Source organism: Dendrobates tinctorius, unplaced genomic scaffold, assembly GCF_039654945.1.
Source record: "Dendrobates tinctorius isolate UK_male_01 unplaced genomic scaffold, ASM3965494v1 ptg000012l, whole genome shotgun sequence".
NCBI lineage: Eukaryota > Metazoa > Chordata > Amphibia > Anura > Dendrobatidae > Dendrobates > Dendrobates tinctorius.
This window is the reverse complement of record NW_027361680.1, coordinates 19,006,073-19,020,764: the sequence shown is the minus strand read 5'-3', so window position 1 is coordinate 19,020,764 and position 14,692 is coordinate 19,006,073. Positions and strand designations below refer to the sequence as shown.

General features: G+C 42.8%; 1 protein-coding gene across 1 annotated transcript in view; it reads right to left on the bottom strand.

The window, feature by feature from the left end:
* Nucleotides 1–241: 241 nt before the first annotated feature.
* The window catches only part of LOC141066982 (myomegalin-like), a 336,488-nt gene continuing 322,037 nt past the window's right edge, over nucleotides 242–14,692 (bottom strand). The window contains exon 4 of the mRNA XM_073558020.1: nucleotides 242–401. Within this exon, the coding sequence (XP_073414121.1) occupies nucleotides 378–401 (24 nt within the window). The 3' untranslated portion in view covers nucleotides 242–377. The remainder of the gene's footprint in view (nucleotides 402–14,692) is intronic.

Genomic DNA, 14,692 nt, shown 5'->3' with positions numbered 1-14,692 from the left:
TTTCTTTTTGACGAGACATGCAGCCCCCTTACTACTGTTACATATATTAGACTCCTTACCTAATTTTATACTAGCTCCAGAAAAAATCTTTAAGTGTCAAAAACTTGACAAAAGTGTATTGATTTATAATATTTTACAACTAAATTAAATGATAACAGTAAATATACAAAGTTAAAATAAATGGTAACACCTACAAATCATGAACAGATTTGACAACAATTTTATTTTTTTTATTGTTTACAATTCTTAAGTTCAGATTATGACAGAAAAATATAATCAAGTTTTATTAACTATTTACCAGTTTAATAATAATAATCATCCAAATATTCGCTCATCTTTAGGCTTCTTTTATTTCAGGTCAGCTGGTGAGATGGTTGTCATCCATTGTGGCTGCATTTGACCTAGATTTGAAAATATAAATTAATGCGTATCTTGGCAGTCATATATGACAAATATGTTTTTTATCTTCCTGGAAATAGATATAAATGAATTGTTATTTATTTATATTTATTTTTACCTTCCATTATTGATTAGTGTTCTGCCCATTCATGAGCAGCAAGCTAAAATTCATAGCGTAGTACAAGTTACAGCCTTTAGAGGTCATAAGTTATTCATTTATCTTGTTTCTGTATACGAGAGAGAGAATGTCTCCTTTAAGGAATAGTGTGTTATGCATACAACCGCCCCCTTAGTTTTCCTGGGCAGGAACAGATATGTACACATCTTTCCCAGGCTTTTCTGTTCTGGCTCTGTCTTCAATTCAATCCCTCCTCCTGACAAGCAGATTCTGGTGAGACTCTAATGCATTTGTGTGTTTGTGTTAGACAACCTCCGTGTAGTCTCTATCTCTTAGTTCAGTTAATGCTTTACACTGCTTACAGATAGGTTGCATTTCTGTATAGAGCAGGATAAGGTAGCAGCATGTACTTTGCCATAGCTGTGTTGTAATGTTAATGTACAGCCTCTGTAATGTTAGTTGCTGATGTAATTCCACTCTGTATCATGCTGTTGTCTCTGTTATCTGCCAGGACTGATACACTGTTTATTCTTTTGTATTTTTTACCCGTTATCATCCACTATATCATCTGTCACAATATCATCCACTATTATTGTTCACCGTTCATCATTTCAATAAATAAAGACTTAAGAATCCATACAGTCTGTTTACTGGGAAGTGGATGAAGGGTTTACCCCTATGCTGAAATCCAGACAGCATCATACGTGGAGGAAGGCAGAACAATTAGAATTCTTGTTCACATTTGAATTGTTTCTCATGGCTCATGCAGATGTCAGTGTAAATCAGTCTGAGTACAACTAATGCATGATCTGGTTGTGGCTCTCCGAACTGAGGCATGAGCCCTTCATGTATTTATATGATGCGGTCATGCTCTGGATAGGAGACAGGTGGCCTGTCTGTGCATGGCGGTCCGGGATCAGAACAAGATCCACAGATGTCTGCATGAGCTCTTCATCTTTATTTGCAGTTTTCAGTGCGCAGTCCCCTGCATCAGCACGCTGGTAACTAAAGTACACAGTGACGCCGCGCGCTGGTGCTGATCACTGGTGAAGCTGTCTGTTTGACAGCTCACCAGCGATCATGTAGCGACTCACCAGCAATCCTGACACATTGATATCTTTGTCGGGATCGCTGGTGAGTCGCTATGTGTGACGGGGCCTTAAGCCTCTCACCCAGCGAGATCAGATCTAATACTTTGCACTAACGAGGGGCAACACCCTGAAACACCATGTCTGCAAACTGAGATTCTGGTTTTATCCTAAGTCATATAGCACGGCTCATGAAGGGTCGATATTGACTTTTGACTTCTAGGATTGCTACTTCCAATAGGTGGCACTAGAGTTCAAGTTCTCTTCCTCTCTGTAGAGGCAATTTGCATATTTAATTTCCCAGAGGAGCATGCATGGCATACAAGTCTCCTCACTCTGACATACCAGGCAAGGCTTGTCACTCTCCTTAAGGAGAAACCTTACCTCTTATATTCCAGTATTAGATAACCCTGTTGTCACGTTGTGGCACGTTTTCTGACTACATATTTTCAGAGGCGTATCTAGGGGTGGCAACCGGGGCATTTGCCCCGGGCGCAGCCAGCAGGGGGGCGCAGCTGGGCCTCCTGCCGCTCCCCCGACCGGGAGTCGGCCGTTCTCTGCCCACAGAAAGCTGCAGCCTCTCAGCTCCCAGAGCGGAGTTATTTTTAGCTTGAGATGATGCCACCGGAAGGGGTGGGGCCACCTTCAGTCTACGCTGTGCTGACTGGAGAAGCAGGAAATGAGGGGCTACATCATGGAGCTGTGTGAGAAGACCGAGGAGGCTGGAGCTGTGTGAGGAGAAGACCGAGGGGCTGGAGCTGTGTGAGGAGAAGACCAAGGGGCTGCACCATGGCCCCTTGTACAAATGGGAATGAGGACCCAAGACTCAGTGTGAGTACTCTAAGGATGGATTTTGGAAAGGGGTTGCTGTTACTTGAGTGGGGCTGCATAGGGAAGATTATGATGAGATGCTGTGTGGGGATTGGGGGGATGATGAGGGTCTGTGTGGAGAATTGGGTGATGAGGAGCTGTGTGGAGAAGGGTTTATGAGGAGGATGATGAGGTGCTGTGTGGGGATTAGGAGGATGATGAGGTGCTGTGTGCGGATTAGGGGGATGATGAGGTGCTGTGTGGGGATTAGTGGGATGATGAGGTGCTGTGTGGGGATTAGGGGGATGATGAGGTGCTGTGTGGGGATTAGAGGGATGATGAGGTGCTGTGTGGGGATTAGGGGGATGATGAGGTGCTGCGGGGGACTAGGAGGGTCATGAGGTTCTGTGTGGGGATTAGGAGGATGATGAGGTGTTGTGTGGGGATTAGGAGGATGATGAGGTGCTGTGTGGGGATTAGGGGGATGATGAGGTGCTGTGTGGGGATTAGGGGGATGATGAGGTGCTGTGTGGGAATTAGGAGGATGATGAGGTGCTGTGTAGGGATTAGGAGGATGATGAGGTGCTGTGTGGGAATTAGGAGGATGATGAGGTGCTGTGTAGGGATTAGGAGGATGATGAGGTGCTGTGTGGGGATTAGGAGGATGATGAGGTGCTGTGTGGGGATTAGGGGGATGATGAGTGGCTGTGTGGGGAATTGGGGGTAATGAGGGGCTGTGTAGAGAAGGAGTGATGTTGGGGTGATGATGGGCTGTGTGGGGAATGGGGGGATTTAATGTGTGTGGGGAGATTTGAGGACACAAAATGAGCAAAGGGGGAGATGCAGGCGATGTATGAGGAAACAGTATGGCGGAATGGGGGATGTATGAGGAAACAGTATAGGGGGATGGGTGCAGGTACAGTATGATGAGTGGGGATGGGTAAGACAGTATGGGGAGCAAACAGGGGAATGTATGCGGACACAGTATGAGTAGTGATGTGAAAAATGTATGTGGACAGAGTACGGGGAGTGAGGGTCATGGATGTGTGCAGACACAGTGGGGTTATGTGTGAGGGGTATGTGTGAGCATACAGTATAGAAAGTAGGGGATAAATATACGAGGAGACAGTATGGTGAACAGGAGGATGTGAGACAGTATGAGGAGGGAGGGGAATAGTATGAGGCAACAGTATCGGGGGAGAAAAGTGAGTGGGCACAGAATACAGACTGAGTAGTGGCGGCGTTGCATGGTGAGACAGTGTAAGGGTACAGCCAGGAGGGGACAGTATACCAAGGAGGGGGAGTGTGATGACACAGTACTGTATAGAGTGTGGGCACTATAGGGGGGACACAATGTGAAAGGACTGTGTGTAGAGGGGCCCAGTATGGAAAGGAGAGGTCAGTGTGGCGGGCATGTACCAAAAGCGGGACAGTGTACGGTCCTAAAGCGGGACAGTGTAGGGTCCTATTTTGTGCAGACAATAAAGTGAGGGGCAATTATTTATTCAGGGGCTCAGTGTACTGCAGATATTTTTATTTAGGAGCATTATAATGACACTTCTATATTTAAGGGCATTGCGTGGAGAGTTGGTGCAGAAGACCGGAGAAGTCTGCAGAGACGAGATGTGGGTGAGAAAACTCATCATGGGGTCTGGACAAGATGAAGAAAAGAAGTAGAACGACTCAGACGATGTCATCTATAAGGTACCTGGATGTAAATAATATTTGTGATACTGACTAATTCTCTTTTTTTTAAATTTATGTTAGGAACATTAAAGGGGTTGTCCAGGTTTGTGCTGAGTCTGCAGTCATTCTATGTGACTGCAGACTTCTGAATTCTCACAGTGCTCACTGAACGCTGTTAGGATTCTCTCGTGCTTGTAATATACATACATGCGGTCACATGCTGACTAGACATGTGTGGCCTCACTCAATGAAAATGAATGGAGCGACGCCAAGCATGTCTAGTCAGAATGTGGCCAGAAGTATATAAATCACATACTTGTGCTGACATGACTGTCCATCAGAAAGGGAGAATCCTAAAATTGTGCAGGGCATTCGTTGTGAGAATTCAGAAGCCTGCAATGTCAGGATTCAGCTCTGCAGGTTCCAGTAGTCATCACATGGACACTTCACTCACTATGCGATATTCATAATTATGGTCCTGTGACAATGAGCTTCTCTTCCTGCTTCTTTCAGTTTTTCATTGCACATTGAGAGCAATAGGGAGAGCAGCTCATGGGTACATGACTAAGTGTGCAAATCATATGTGTGTTGATGGGGGGGGGGCGCCGGACCGAATTCTCGCCCCGGGTGCCAGAAAGCCTAGATACACCTCTGCATATTTTCATGCAACTTTGATTCCTTGAGTTGACTGTTCATTGATGAAAAGCATCTCAGGTTTATCATTGAATATAACGAAATCTTGATAATCTTGTCAAAGGAGCAGGGAACCTTCTAGACCTTCCAGATGGAGAATAAAGACACCTTCTCCAGCAAGTTGTATCTCCAAATTGGATGATACTGTCTCACCTCTTATGATTTACCAAATAAATTACCCTGCATATAGAAATAGAGATATGATTGGATGATGCTACCAGAGGGGGATATAGCCATAGTCTAACCATATCTGCAGAGTTTTGGATTATGGTTCTAATCCAAAAGAATTGGCTCTGCTGTCTAACATGGTATCAGCTTTAACTTGTAGAAAAATATAGTTAACTACAAGAAGATACAATCTTATAAATAACCTTTAATCAATACAAATAAATATTATAAGTAAGAAATGCCACAAAATCATAATTAAAACATCCAAAAATGGTGAGTGGATTATTTGTAGAAAATGAGTACATGTCTTATAATGCCACAAATGGCACATGGAGAGAATATACTGAACTAGCACAATCAAAAGTATATGTGTTCTATATCTGTGGCAGAAGAGATAACAATATATGTGAGTAAAGTGCACCAGTGAAAAAAAACTGTAGTCTTAAGTAGATCTAAATAAATAATAATAATAATAATTATTATTATATATAAATAATATATAATATCTGATTTATGGTAACTTACAGTTAAGGTGCAGCGTGACAGTTCTGATGACTTATCTCTTAAGCCTAAGTTTTCATTCCCATAGTAAAACACTTCATACTTTAATGTTATTAAATATCAGTGTAGCAGAACATGTAAACAAGCAATATGTCGGATATAATGTCACAGAAGTAGGAGGGAGACTGGAAGTATAAATATCTTATCATGGAATGCACTTAAAAAGAGAAAAAAGGCAACCCCACCATGCCGTTTGTTCTGCCCATTCTGTGCAGCAAGACATTTCTTAAGTGCTGTTCCAGCTATGGCCATTAGATGTCATAGTTGCTCTTCTCTTTCCTATGGATGTGTTTGGAATCTTTTCTCCTAAATCGTTAATCTGTTCAGAACCGCCCCTTCTTCCTTCCCGGGTTAGCAACATGTAACCATTTCTGCCGGACTTCAGAGGAGCTCACATGTGCTCAGCTCCCTGCAAAACCACTGCTTATATCAAGCGGATTACGGTAAGGTTTTAATGCATTTATGTAAAATATGCCATGCATCTGTGTTAGCTGGCCATAGTGCATGCCTCATGATATTTGCAATGCATGTTCAGCTCCTGTAATGCTATTACACTGCATGTTATTTATATGCACCTTCTGTTCAGTGAATGCAAAGCTGGCAGATCTCTTTCTCTTTTAGTGCTGTGTATGTTGTATTGCGCAGCCTCTGTATAATGCATGTACCGATATAACAGCCCTCTGTATCTTCCCTACTGTTGTGATAGTACCCTGTATTGCTGTGATATTGTCTGCCAGCATTGACATACTGTGTTGTCTGTTCCCTTATAGTTTTTACCAGAATTATCCATAACTGTGTACAACAATCTCTGATATCATCCACAACTTTGTACAACAACCCTTGATCTCATCTACTACTGTGTTCACCAATTTCATCTACTATACCATCTGTTATCTCCCATTGTTGTCCATATCATTCCAATAAATAATAGACTTAAGCACCCATACAGTCTTGTTTCTGGGAGTGGATGAACGGTTTAGCCGTATACTGGAATCCACACCGCGTCATACGTGGAAGAAGGCAGAACACCCATGAATATTCTGTAGTGCATATATAAAGGAATGTGGAAAAGTAAATAAAAAGAGTGTGAAGGTTTGAAAACAGAGTGTGTGTGTAGTGAAAATGTGCAATGGATATATCAGAAATATATAATATACAATATAAGAAAATACAGTCCATCGATTAAAAACCTTGAGAAGAGAGGAGGCCTCACTGAAGGTAATCTGACAAAACACTAACAAAACCACAATTAGACTTCTTGAGTAGGGTCCTCTCTTTATCACCATCTTGTGGCATTGTTTATTTCTCAGCACTAAAAGGCTTGCACCTTTTTGCACGCAATCTAATTTTTAAGAAAATGTTCCATAAACATGATGATCACTTATTATTTTCTACTGAGGAAAAGAGGGATGCAGTTGATACCTCACAGAGCCTACTAGACGGACAACAACAACCAGATGTGATTAAGCTCCCTAAAAGTATTCACCAATTTCTATGTATCCGGACATATAATTTTTCGTTAAACTGGTAAGTGAAGAGTTTAAAAATGTTCCACTTAAGCCCAGGGCTGGTTTTAGACAAAGTGGGGCCCTGAGCAAAAGTTTAAAGTGAGGCCTCAAATGCTCACATATTGCACCATCACACAGAACCATTTCTGCTGTTTCTACATGCGCTGAGTTCAGGCTGGTAAACGAGCACGATCAACAATATTGAAGTTGTTCGATGCTTATTTCCCAGCTTCCTTAGGGTTTGTGCACACGTTCAGTAATTGGCAGCACTTTGAATGCAGCACATGTCCGCTGCTTCCAAAGCGCTGCCTGTTATTGAACGTGGGCGAATCCACATGTGTTCATTCACCATGTCTAATACATTGTATGGGTGAAATTTATCTTGGGGAGACTCGCGTCTCCGCAAGATAAATAAACATGCTGTGGTCTGGAGAGACACACCACATGTCCTTCTCCGCGGGTGTCTGTGTACGCATAGTGGGCATCTTGAAATCCTGTCTACTAGCTGTAACATCTGGATGCTGCACAAGTACGCAGCGTCAAACCTGACTGTGTGCACCTACCCTTACTCTGGCTGAGGAAGAATGATTGGTGCAGGTAATCCTCAATACAGTATAATTCAGGTCCCATATACTACATATAGTAGAATGCACTCCCCATGGTCCTTGATAGAGTATAATACGGCCCCCCTCAGAGCATAATGTAGCCCCCTTCAGAGTATAATGCAGCCCCCCTCAGAATATACTTCAGTCCCACTGGTAGAGTATAAAGTAGTCCCCTCATAAAGCATAATGCAGCCTCTCTCAGAGCATAATGCAGCCCCCTCAGAATATAATGCAGCCCTCTCAGAGTATAATGCAGCCCTCTCAGAGTATAATGCAGCTCCCTCAGAATATAATGTAGCCAACACAAAGTATAATGCAGCCCCCAGAGTATAAAGCATTCCTTCACAGTATAATGCAGCCCCCTCAGAGTATAATGCAGCTCTCTGAGTATAATGTAGCCCCCACACACAGCATAATGCAGCCCCCAGAGTATAAAGCAGCCCCCTCACAGCATAATTCAGCCCCCTCAGAGTATAATGCAGCCTCTCAGAGTATAATGCAGCTCCACACATGCAGTATAATGCAGCCCCTCAGAGTATAAAGCAGCCCCCTCACAGTATAATGCAGCACCACTCACAGTATATTGCAGCCACACACATGCAAAATACAGTGCAGACCCCTTACACACAGTATAATGCAGCACCCCACATGCACAGTATAATGCAGCCCCCCAAACACAGTATAATGCAGCCCCACACAGAGTATAAAGCAGCCCCCTCACAGTATAATGCAGCCCCACACACAGTAAAATGCAGTCCCCTCACAAACACTGTATAATGCAGCCCCTTCAGAGTATAATGCAGCCCCCTATACACAGAATAATGCACCCCCACACATAGTATAGTGCAGCACCCCCACACATAGTATATTGCAGCACCCCCACACAGTATAATTTAGTGCCTACAATCACGCATACAGTTTAGTGCATCAACTTCCACACAGTATAATGCAGCCCCCCGCACACAGTATAATAAAGCCCCCCACACACAGTAAAATGCAGCCCCCCACACACAGTAGAATGCAGCCCCCAGACACAGCAGAATGCAGCCCCCCCCCACCCACAGTATATCTCAGGACTATGAACATTTTTTGATTACCTTTTGGGCAATTCTGCCCTCTTTCAAATGGTGTCTTTTGTCTCATGTAACCCGTGTCTTCCTGCTTTATAACTCCCCCCAGCCTTTAGTCTGTGCTAGAGTATTCTGCCTGTGTCCAGCTCATCGTCCTGGTGGCTTCCTGGTTTGCTATCTGCTCCTGTGAACCGATGTGGATATCCTGTTACTCTGCTCTCTGAATTTCTGCTGCATACACCGGTTTCCAGTATTCCTCCTGCTGCTGGCTGCTCATGTTGCTCCCATCTGTATTTGTTGGACACTTAAGCTCTTGCTGCTCTACAATACCTGAGACTGACTGCCCAGGACTCCCTGGATGAGTGAAAACATTATGTGAACTGGCTCGTATATACAGTCATATGTTAAAGTTTGGGCACCCCTATTAATGTTAACCTTTTTTCTTTATAACAATTTTGGTTTTTGCAACAGCTATTTCAGTTTCATATATCTAATAACTGATGGACTCAGTTATATTTCTGGATTCAAATGACGTTTATTGTACTAACAGAAAATGTGCAATCTGCATTTTAACAAAATTTTACTGGTGCAAAAGTATGGGCACCTCAACATAAAAGTGACATTAATATTTCGTAGATCCTCCTTTTGCAAAAATAACAGCCTCTAGTCACTTCCTGTAGCTATTAATGAGTTCCTGGATCCTGGATGAAGGTATTTGTGACCATTCGTGTTTACAAAACAATTCCAGTTCAGTAAAGTTTGATGGTCGCCGAGCATGGACAGCACGCTTCAAATCATCCCACAGATGTTCAATGATATTCAGGTCTGGGGACTGGGATGGCCATTCCAGAACATTGTAATTGTTCCTCTGCATGAATGCCTGAGTAGAATTGGAGCGGTGTTTTGGATCATTGTCTTGCTGAAATATCCATCCGCTGTGTAACTTCAACTTCGTCACCGATTCTTGCACATTATTGTCAAAAATCTGCTGATACTAAGTTGAATCCATGCGACCCTCAACTTTAACAAGATTCCCGGTGCCGGCATTGGCCACACAGCCCTAAAGCATGATGGAACCTCCACCAAATTTTACTGTGCGTAGCAAGTGTTTATCTTGGAATGCTGTGTTTTTTAGCCTCCATGCATAACGCCTTTTTGTATGCCCAAACAACTCAATCTTTGTTTCATCAGTCCACAGGACCTTCTTCCAAAATGTAACTGGCTTGTCCAAATGTGCTTTTGCATACCTCAGGCGACTCTGTTTGTGGCGTGCTTCCAGAAACTGCTTCTTTCGCATCACTCTCCCATACAGCTTCTCCTTGTGCAAAGTGCGCTGTATTGTTGACCGATGCACAGTGACACCATCTGCAGCAAGATGATGATGCTGGTCTTTGGAGGTGGTCTGTGGATTGTCCTTGACTGTTCTCACCATTCTTCTTCTCTGCCTTTCTGATATTTTTCTTGGCCTGCCACTCCTGGGCTTAACAAGAACTGTACCTGTGTTCTTCCATTTCCTTACTATGTTTCTCACAGTGGAAAGTGACAGGTTAAATCTCTGAGACAACTTTTTGTATCCTTCCCCTGAAAAGCTATGTTGAATAATCTTTGTTTTCAGATCATTTGAGAGTTGTTTTGAGGAGCCCATGATGCCACTCTTCATAGGAGAATCAAATAGGAGAACTACTTGCAATTGGACACCTTAAATACCTTTTCTCATGATTTGATACACCTGGCTATGAAGTTCAAAGCTCAAAGAGGTTACAAAACCAATTTAGTTCTTCAGGAAGTCAGTAAAAAGTAGTTAGGAGTGTTCAAATCAAGAAAATGATAAGGGTGCGTATACTTTTGCATCGGTCAAATTTTGTTTAAATGCAGATTGCACATTTTCTGTTAGTACAATAAACCTCATTTGAATCCAGAAATATAACTGAGTCCATCAGTTATTAGATATATGAAACTGAAATAGCTGTTGCAAAAACCAAAATTGTTATAAAGAAAAAAGGTTAACATTATTAGGGGTGCCCAAACTTTAACATATGACTGTATATTTATCCGTGTTTGGACTAAACAAGGACTTACTTATGTCAAATATATCAGTGCGTTACAGACTGCTCAGTTTGACTGCATTTTCCTTTGAAGTTTCCTACAGACTCTGCTAAGTTGCATTTAATCATAGAATCATAGAATCGTAGTGTTGGAAGGGACCTCCTGGGCCATCTGGTCCAACCCCCTGCTCAAAGCAGGATTCGCTAAATCATCCCAGTCAGATGTCTGTCCAGCCTCTGTTTGAAGACTTCCATTGAAGGAGAACTCACCACTTCTCGTGGCAGCTTGTTCCACTCATTGATCACTCTAACTGTCAAAAAGTTTTTTCTAATATCTAATCTGTGTCTCCTCCCATTCAGTTTCATCCCATTGCTTCTAGTCTTTCCTTGTGCAAATGAGAATAAAGTTGATCCTTCTACAATGTGACAGCCCTTTAGATATTTGTAGACAGCTATTAAGTCTCCTCTCAGTCTTCTCTTTTGCAAACTAAACATTCCCAAATCCTGCAACCTTTCCTCATAAGACAGGGTTTGCAGACCGGTCACCATTCTGGTTGCTCTTTTCTGAACTTGCTCCATATATTTACACCATGTGTTTATGGACTTGAGTTTTTCTTTGCACCTGTTTGAATCACCTTGTGATATAATATAGACTTTACCACCTATAAACTGTGTTCTGTAGTTATCTTGTTCCACGCAAAGAGACTCCTGAGTTATCCTTTATAATTATTACAGGATACTCTAGCCAAAAGAGGAGTATGCTGGAACAATGACTGCAGAAAGCTATAATTAGATCTCTGCAGAAAGAGGTGGAAGGTCTACAAAAGAAACTTGGAAGTATTGAATGCAATGAACAAATGTTTGGACAAATCATGCAATATGCAGAAAAAACAGAGAGGACAGCACCTCCAAAAATCATACAATGATCTCAGCACAAAACTACAGCAACAATGGCCACCACACAGCACCAACACCAAATGAAAGGAATCCCCATCGCCCCCACGTTTCGTGCGCCTGGTCTGCTGACTACCTAATCCAAGTAGTACTACATGGGTAAGGATGCCTTTTGAATGATATGTAATCTCCATATGTTTAATGGCTGGCTGCTAGGGGTATTTTCTTTGGTTGCTCAATATATTTTACAACACTCCTGTGAGTTATTTTGATGAGCTATGTTTGTTACCAGCAATATTCCCCTGTATATATTTTTGATGGTTTGGGCAGTATTGAGGCACTTGCCCTTTAAAAGCAGCAGTATTGGTTCTAGTTTGGAGGTATACTATTTAGTATCCAGCCTCCATGTCTATTCCACATTTCTAAGATGAGTTAGTTACTTGCTTCCACTGAAGCCCCTACTCTGCAATCCTTGTCTTTATATGAGACTTATGTGCTTTTTTATTTGTCTATATACTGTATATGTATATTTTTTAATAAACTTTGTAATTTTTGAAAAAGGACCATTACTCCCTATTTCTTTGAGTTTGCGTTTAACCTTCTGTCTAACTTATCCCTTCCTCCCAAGGAGCTTGCAGGTCATAGAATCAAAGAATCATAGAATGGTAGAGTTGGAAGGGACCTCCTGGGTCATCTGGTCCAACCGCCTGTTCAAAGCAGGATTCACTAAATCATCCCAGACAGATGTCTGTCCAGCCTCTGTTTGAAGACTTCTATTGAAGGAGAAATCACCACCTCTCATGGCAGCCTGTTCCACTCAGCAGGTAAAACATCTCAGGAAGTAGAGGCGGTGCCCATGCAAATGGATTCCGTGCAGAGGCGTGAGATTATTGAGCAGCGGGAGCATCGCCTTTGGGAAAGTCTATGCTTCTACTGCGGCCAGTCTGACCACTTTTTAATCAACTGTTCTAAGTGTCCCAAGCGGCCAAACAAGGTGCTAGCAGCGGTAGGGGAGTATGACAACTGTGATGAATCCGATATCTCTGAATGTAGCCTGCCTTTAAACGCTGTATTCCATTCACTTTCTATGACTTCACCTCTCAGGGAGCTGACTGAAAAGAACTCTCACTGTTCTCTACCTATTAAGTTCCTGTATTCAGGACAGTAGATTTCCAGTGCAGCTATGACTGACTCTGGTGCAGGGGGCAATTTTATGGATATCTCATTTGCCAAGGGAACATGATATTGAGATTCAGAGAAGAGCCTTTCCGATTACCATGGAAACAGTGGATGGGTCATCTTTAATCTCCAGGCCTGTGGATCAGGAAACTTTACCCCTTGAGATTGTGCTGGAGCCTAATCATCAGGAGCAACTCTCATTCTTGTTCATTTCTTCTCCCCATTTCCCTGTGATTCTAGGCATCCTTTGTTTGCATTCTCAGAGCTTAACTATCAACTGGAAGACCAAGGAGATTATCTTTCCAACAAGGAGCAACTCAGCGATAACTGAAGCTGGCCCTGAGTCCACGGTTACGGAACCTCATGTACAGGTAATAACTTTACCTTCAGCGTATAAAGAATTCTCTAACATCTATGAAAAGAAGAGAGCAGACTTGCTTCCTCCACATACAGTGGGGAAAAAAAGTATTTAGTCAGTCAGCAATAGTGCAAGTTCCACCACTTAAAAAGATGAGAGGCGTCTGTAATTTACATCATAGGTAGACCTCAACTATGGGGGACAACCTGAGAAAAAAAAATCCAGAAAATCACATTGTCTGTTTTTTTTTCATTTTATTTGCATATTATGGAGGAAAATAAGTATTTGGTCAGAAACAAGCAATCAAGAATTCTGGCTGTCACAGACCTGTAACTTCTTCTTTAAGAGTCTCCTCTTTCCTCCACTCATTACCTGTAGTAATGGCACCTGTTTAAACTTGTTATCAGTATAAAAAGACACCTGTGCACACCCTCAAACAGTCTGACTCCAAACTCCACTATGGTGAAGACCAAAGAGCTGTCAAAGGACACCAGAAACAAAATTGTAGCCCTGCACCAGGCTGGGAAGACTGAATCTGCAATAGCCAACCAGCTTGGAGTGAAGAAATCAACTGTGGGAGCAATAATTAGAAAATGGAAGACATACAAGACCACTGATAATCTCCCTCGATCTGGTGCTCCACGCAAAATCCCACCCCGTGGGGTCAGAATGATCACAAGAACGGTGAGCAAAAATCCCAGAACCACGCGGGGGGACCTAGTGAATGAACTGCAGAGAGCTGGGACCAATGTAACAAGGCCTACCATAAGTAACACACTGCGCCACCATGGACTCAGATCCTGCAGTGCCAGACGTGTCCCACTGCTTAAGCCTGTGCATGTCCGGGCCCGTCTGAAGTTTGCTAGAGAGCATTTGGATGATCCAGAGGAGTTTTGGGAGAATGTCCTATGGTCTGATGAAACCAAACTGGAACTGTTTGGTAGAAACACAACTTGTCATGTTTGGAGGAAAAAGAATACTGAGTTGCATCCATCAAACACCATACCTACTGTAAAGCATGGTGGTGGAAACAACATGCTTTGGGGCTGTTTCTCTGCAAAGGGGCCAGGACGACTGATCCGGGTACATGAAAGAATGAATGGGGCCATGTATCGTGAGATTTTGAGTGCAAACCTCCTTCCATCAGCAAGGGCATTGAAGATGAAACGTGGCTGGGTCTTTCAACATGACAATGATCCAAAGCACACCGCCAGGGCAACGAAGGAGTGGCTTCGTAAGAAGCATTTCAAGGTCCTGGAGTGGCCTAGCCAGTCTCCAGATCTCAACCCTATAGAAAACCTTTGGAGGGAGTTGAAAGTCCGTGTTGCCAAGCGAAAAGCCAAAAACATCACTGCTCTAGAGGAGATCTGCATGGAGGAATGGGCCAACATACCAACAACAGTGTGTGGCAACCTTGTGAAGACTTACAGAAAACGTTTGACCTCTGTCATTGCCAACAAAGGATATATCACAAAGTATTGAGATGAAATTTTGTTTCTGACCAAATACT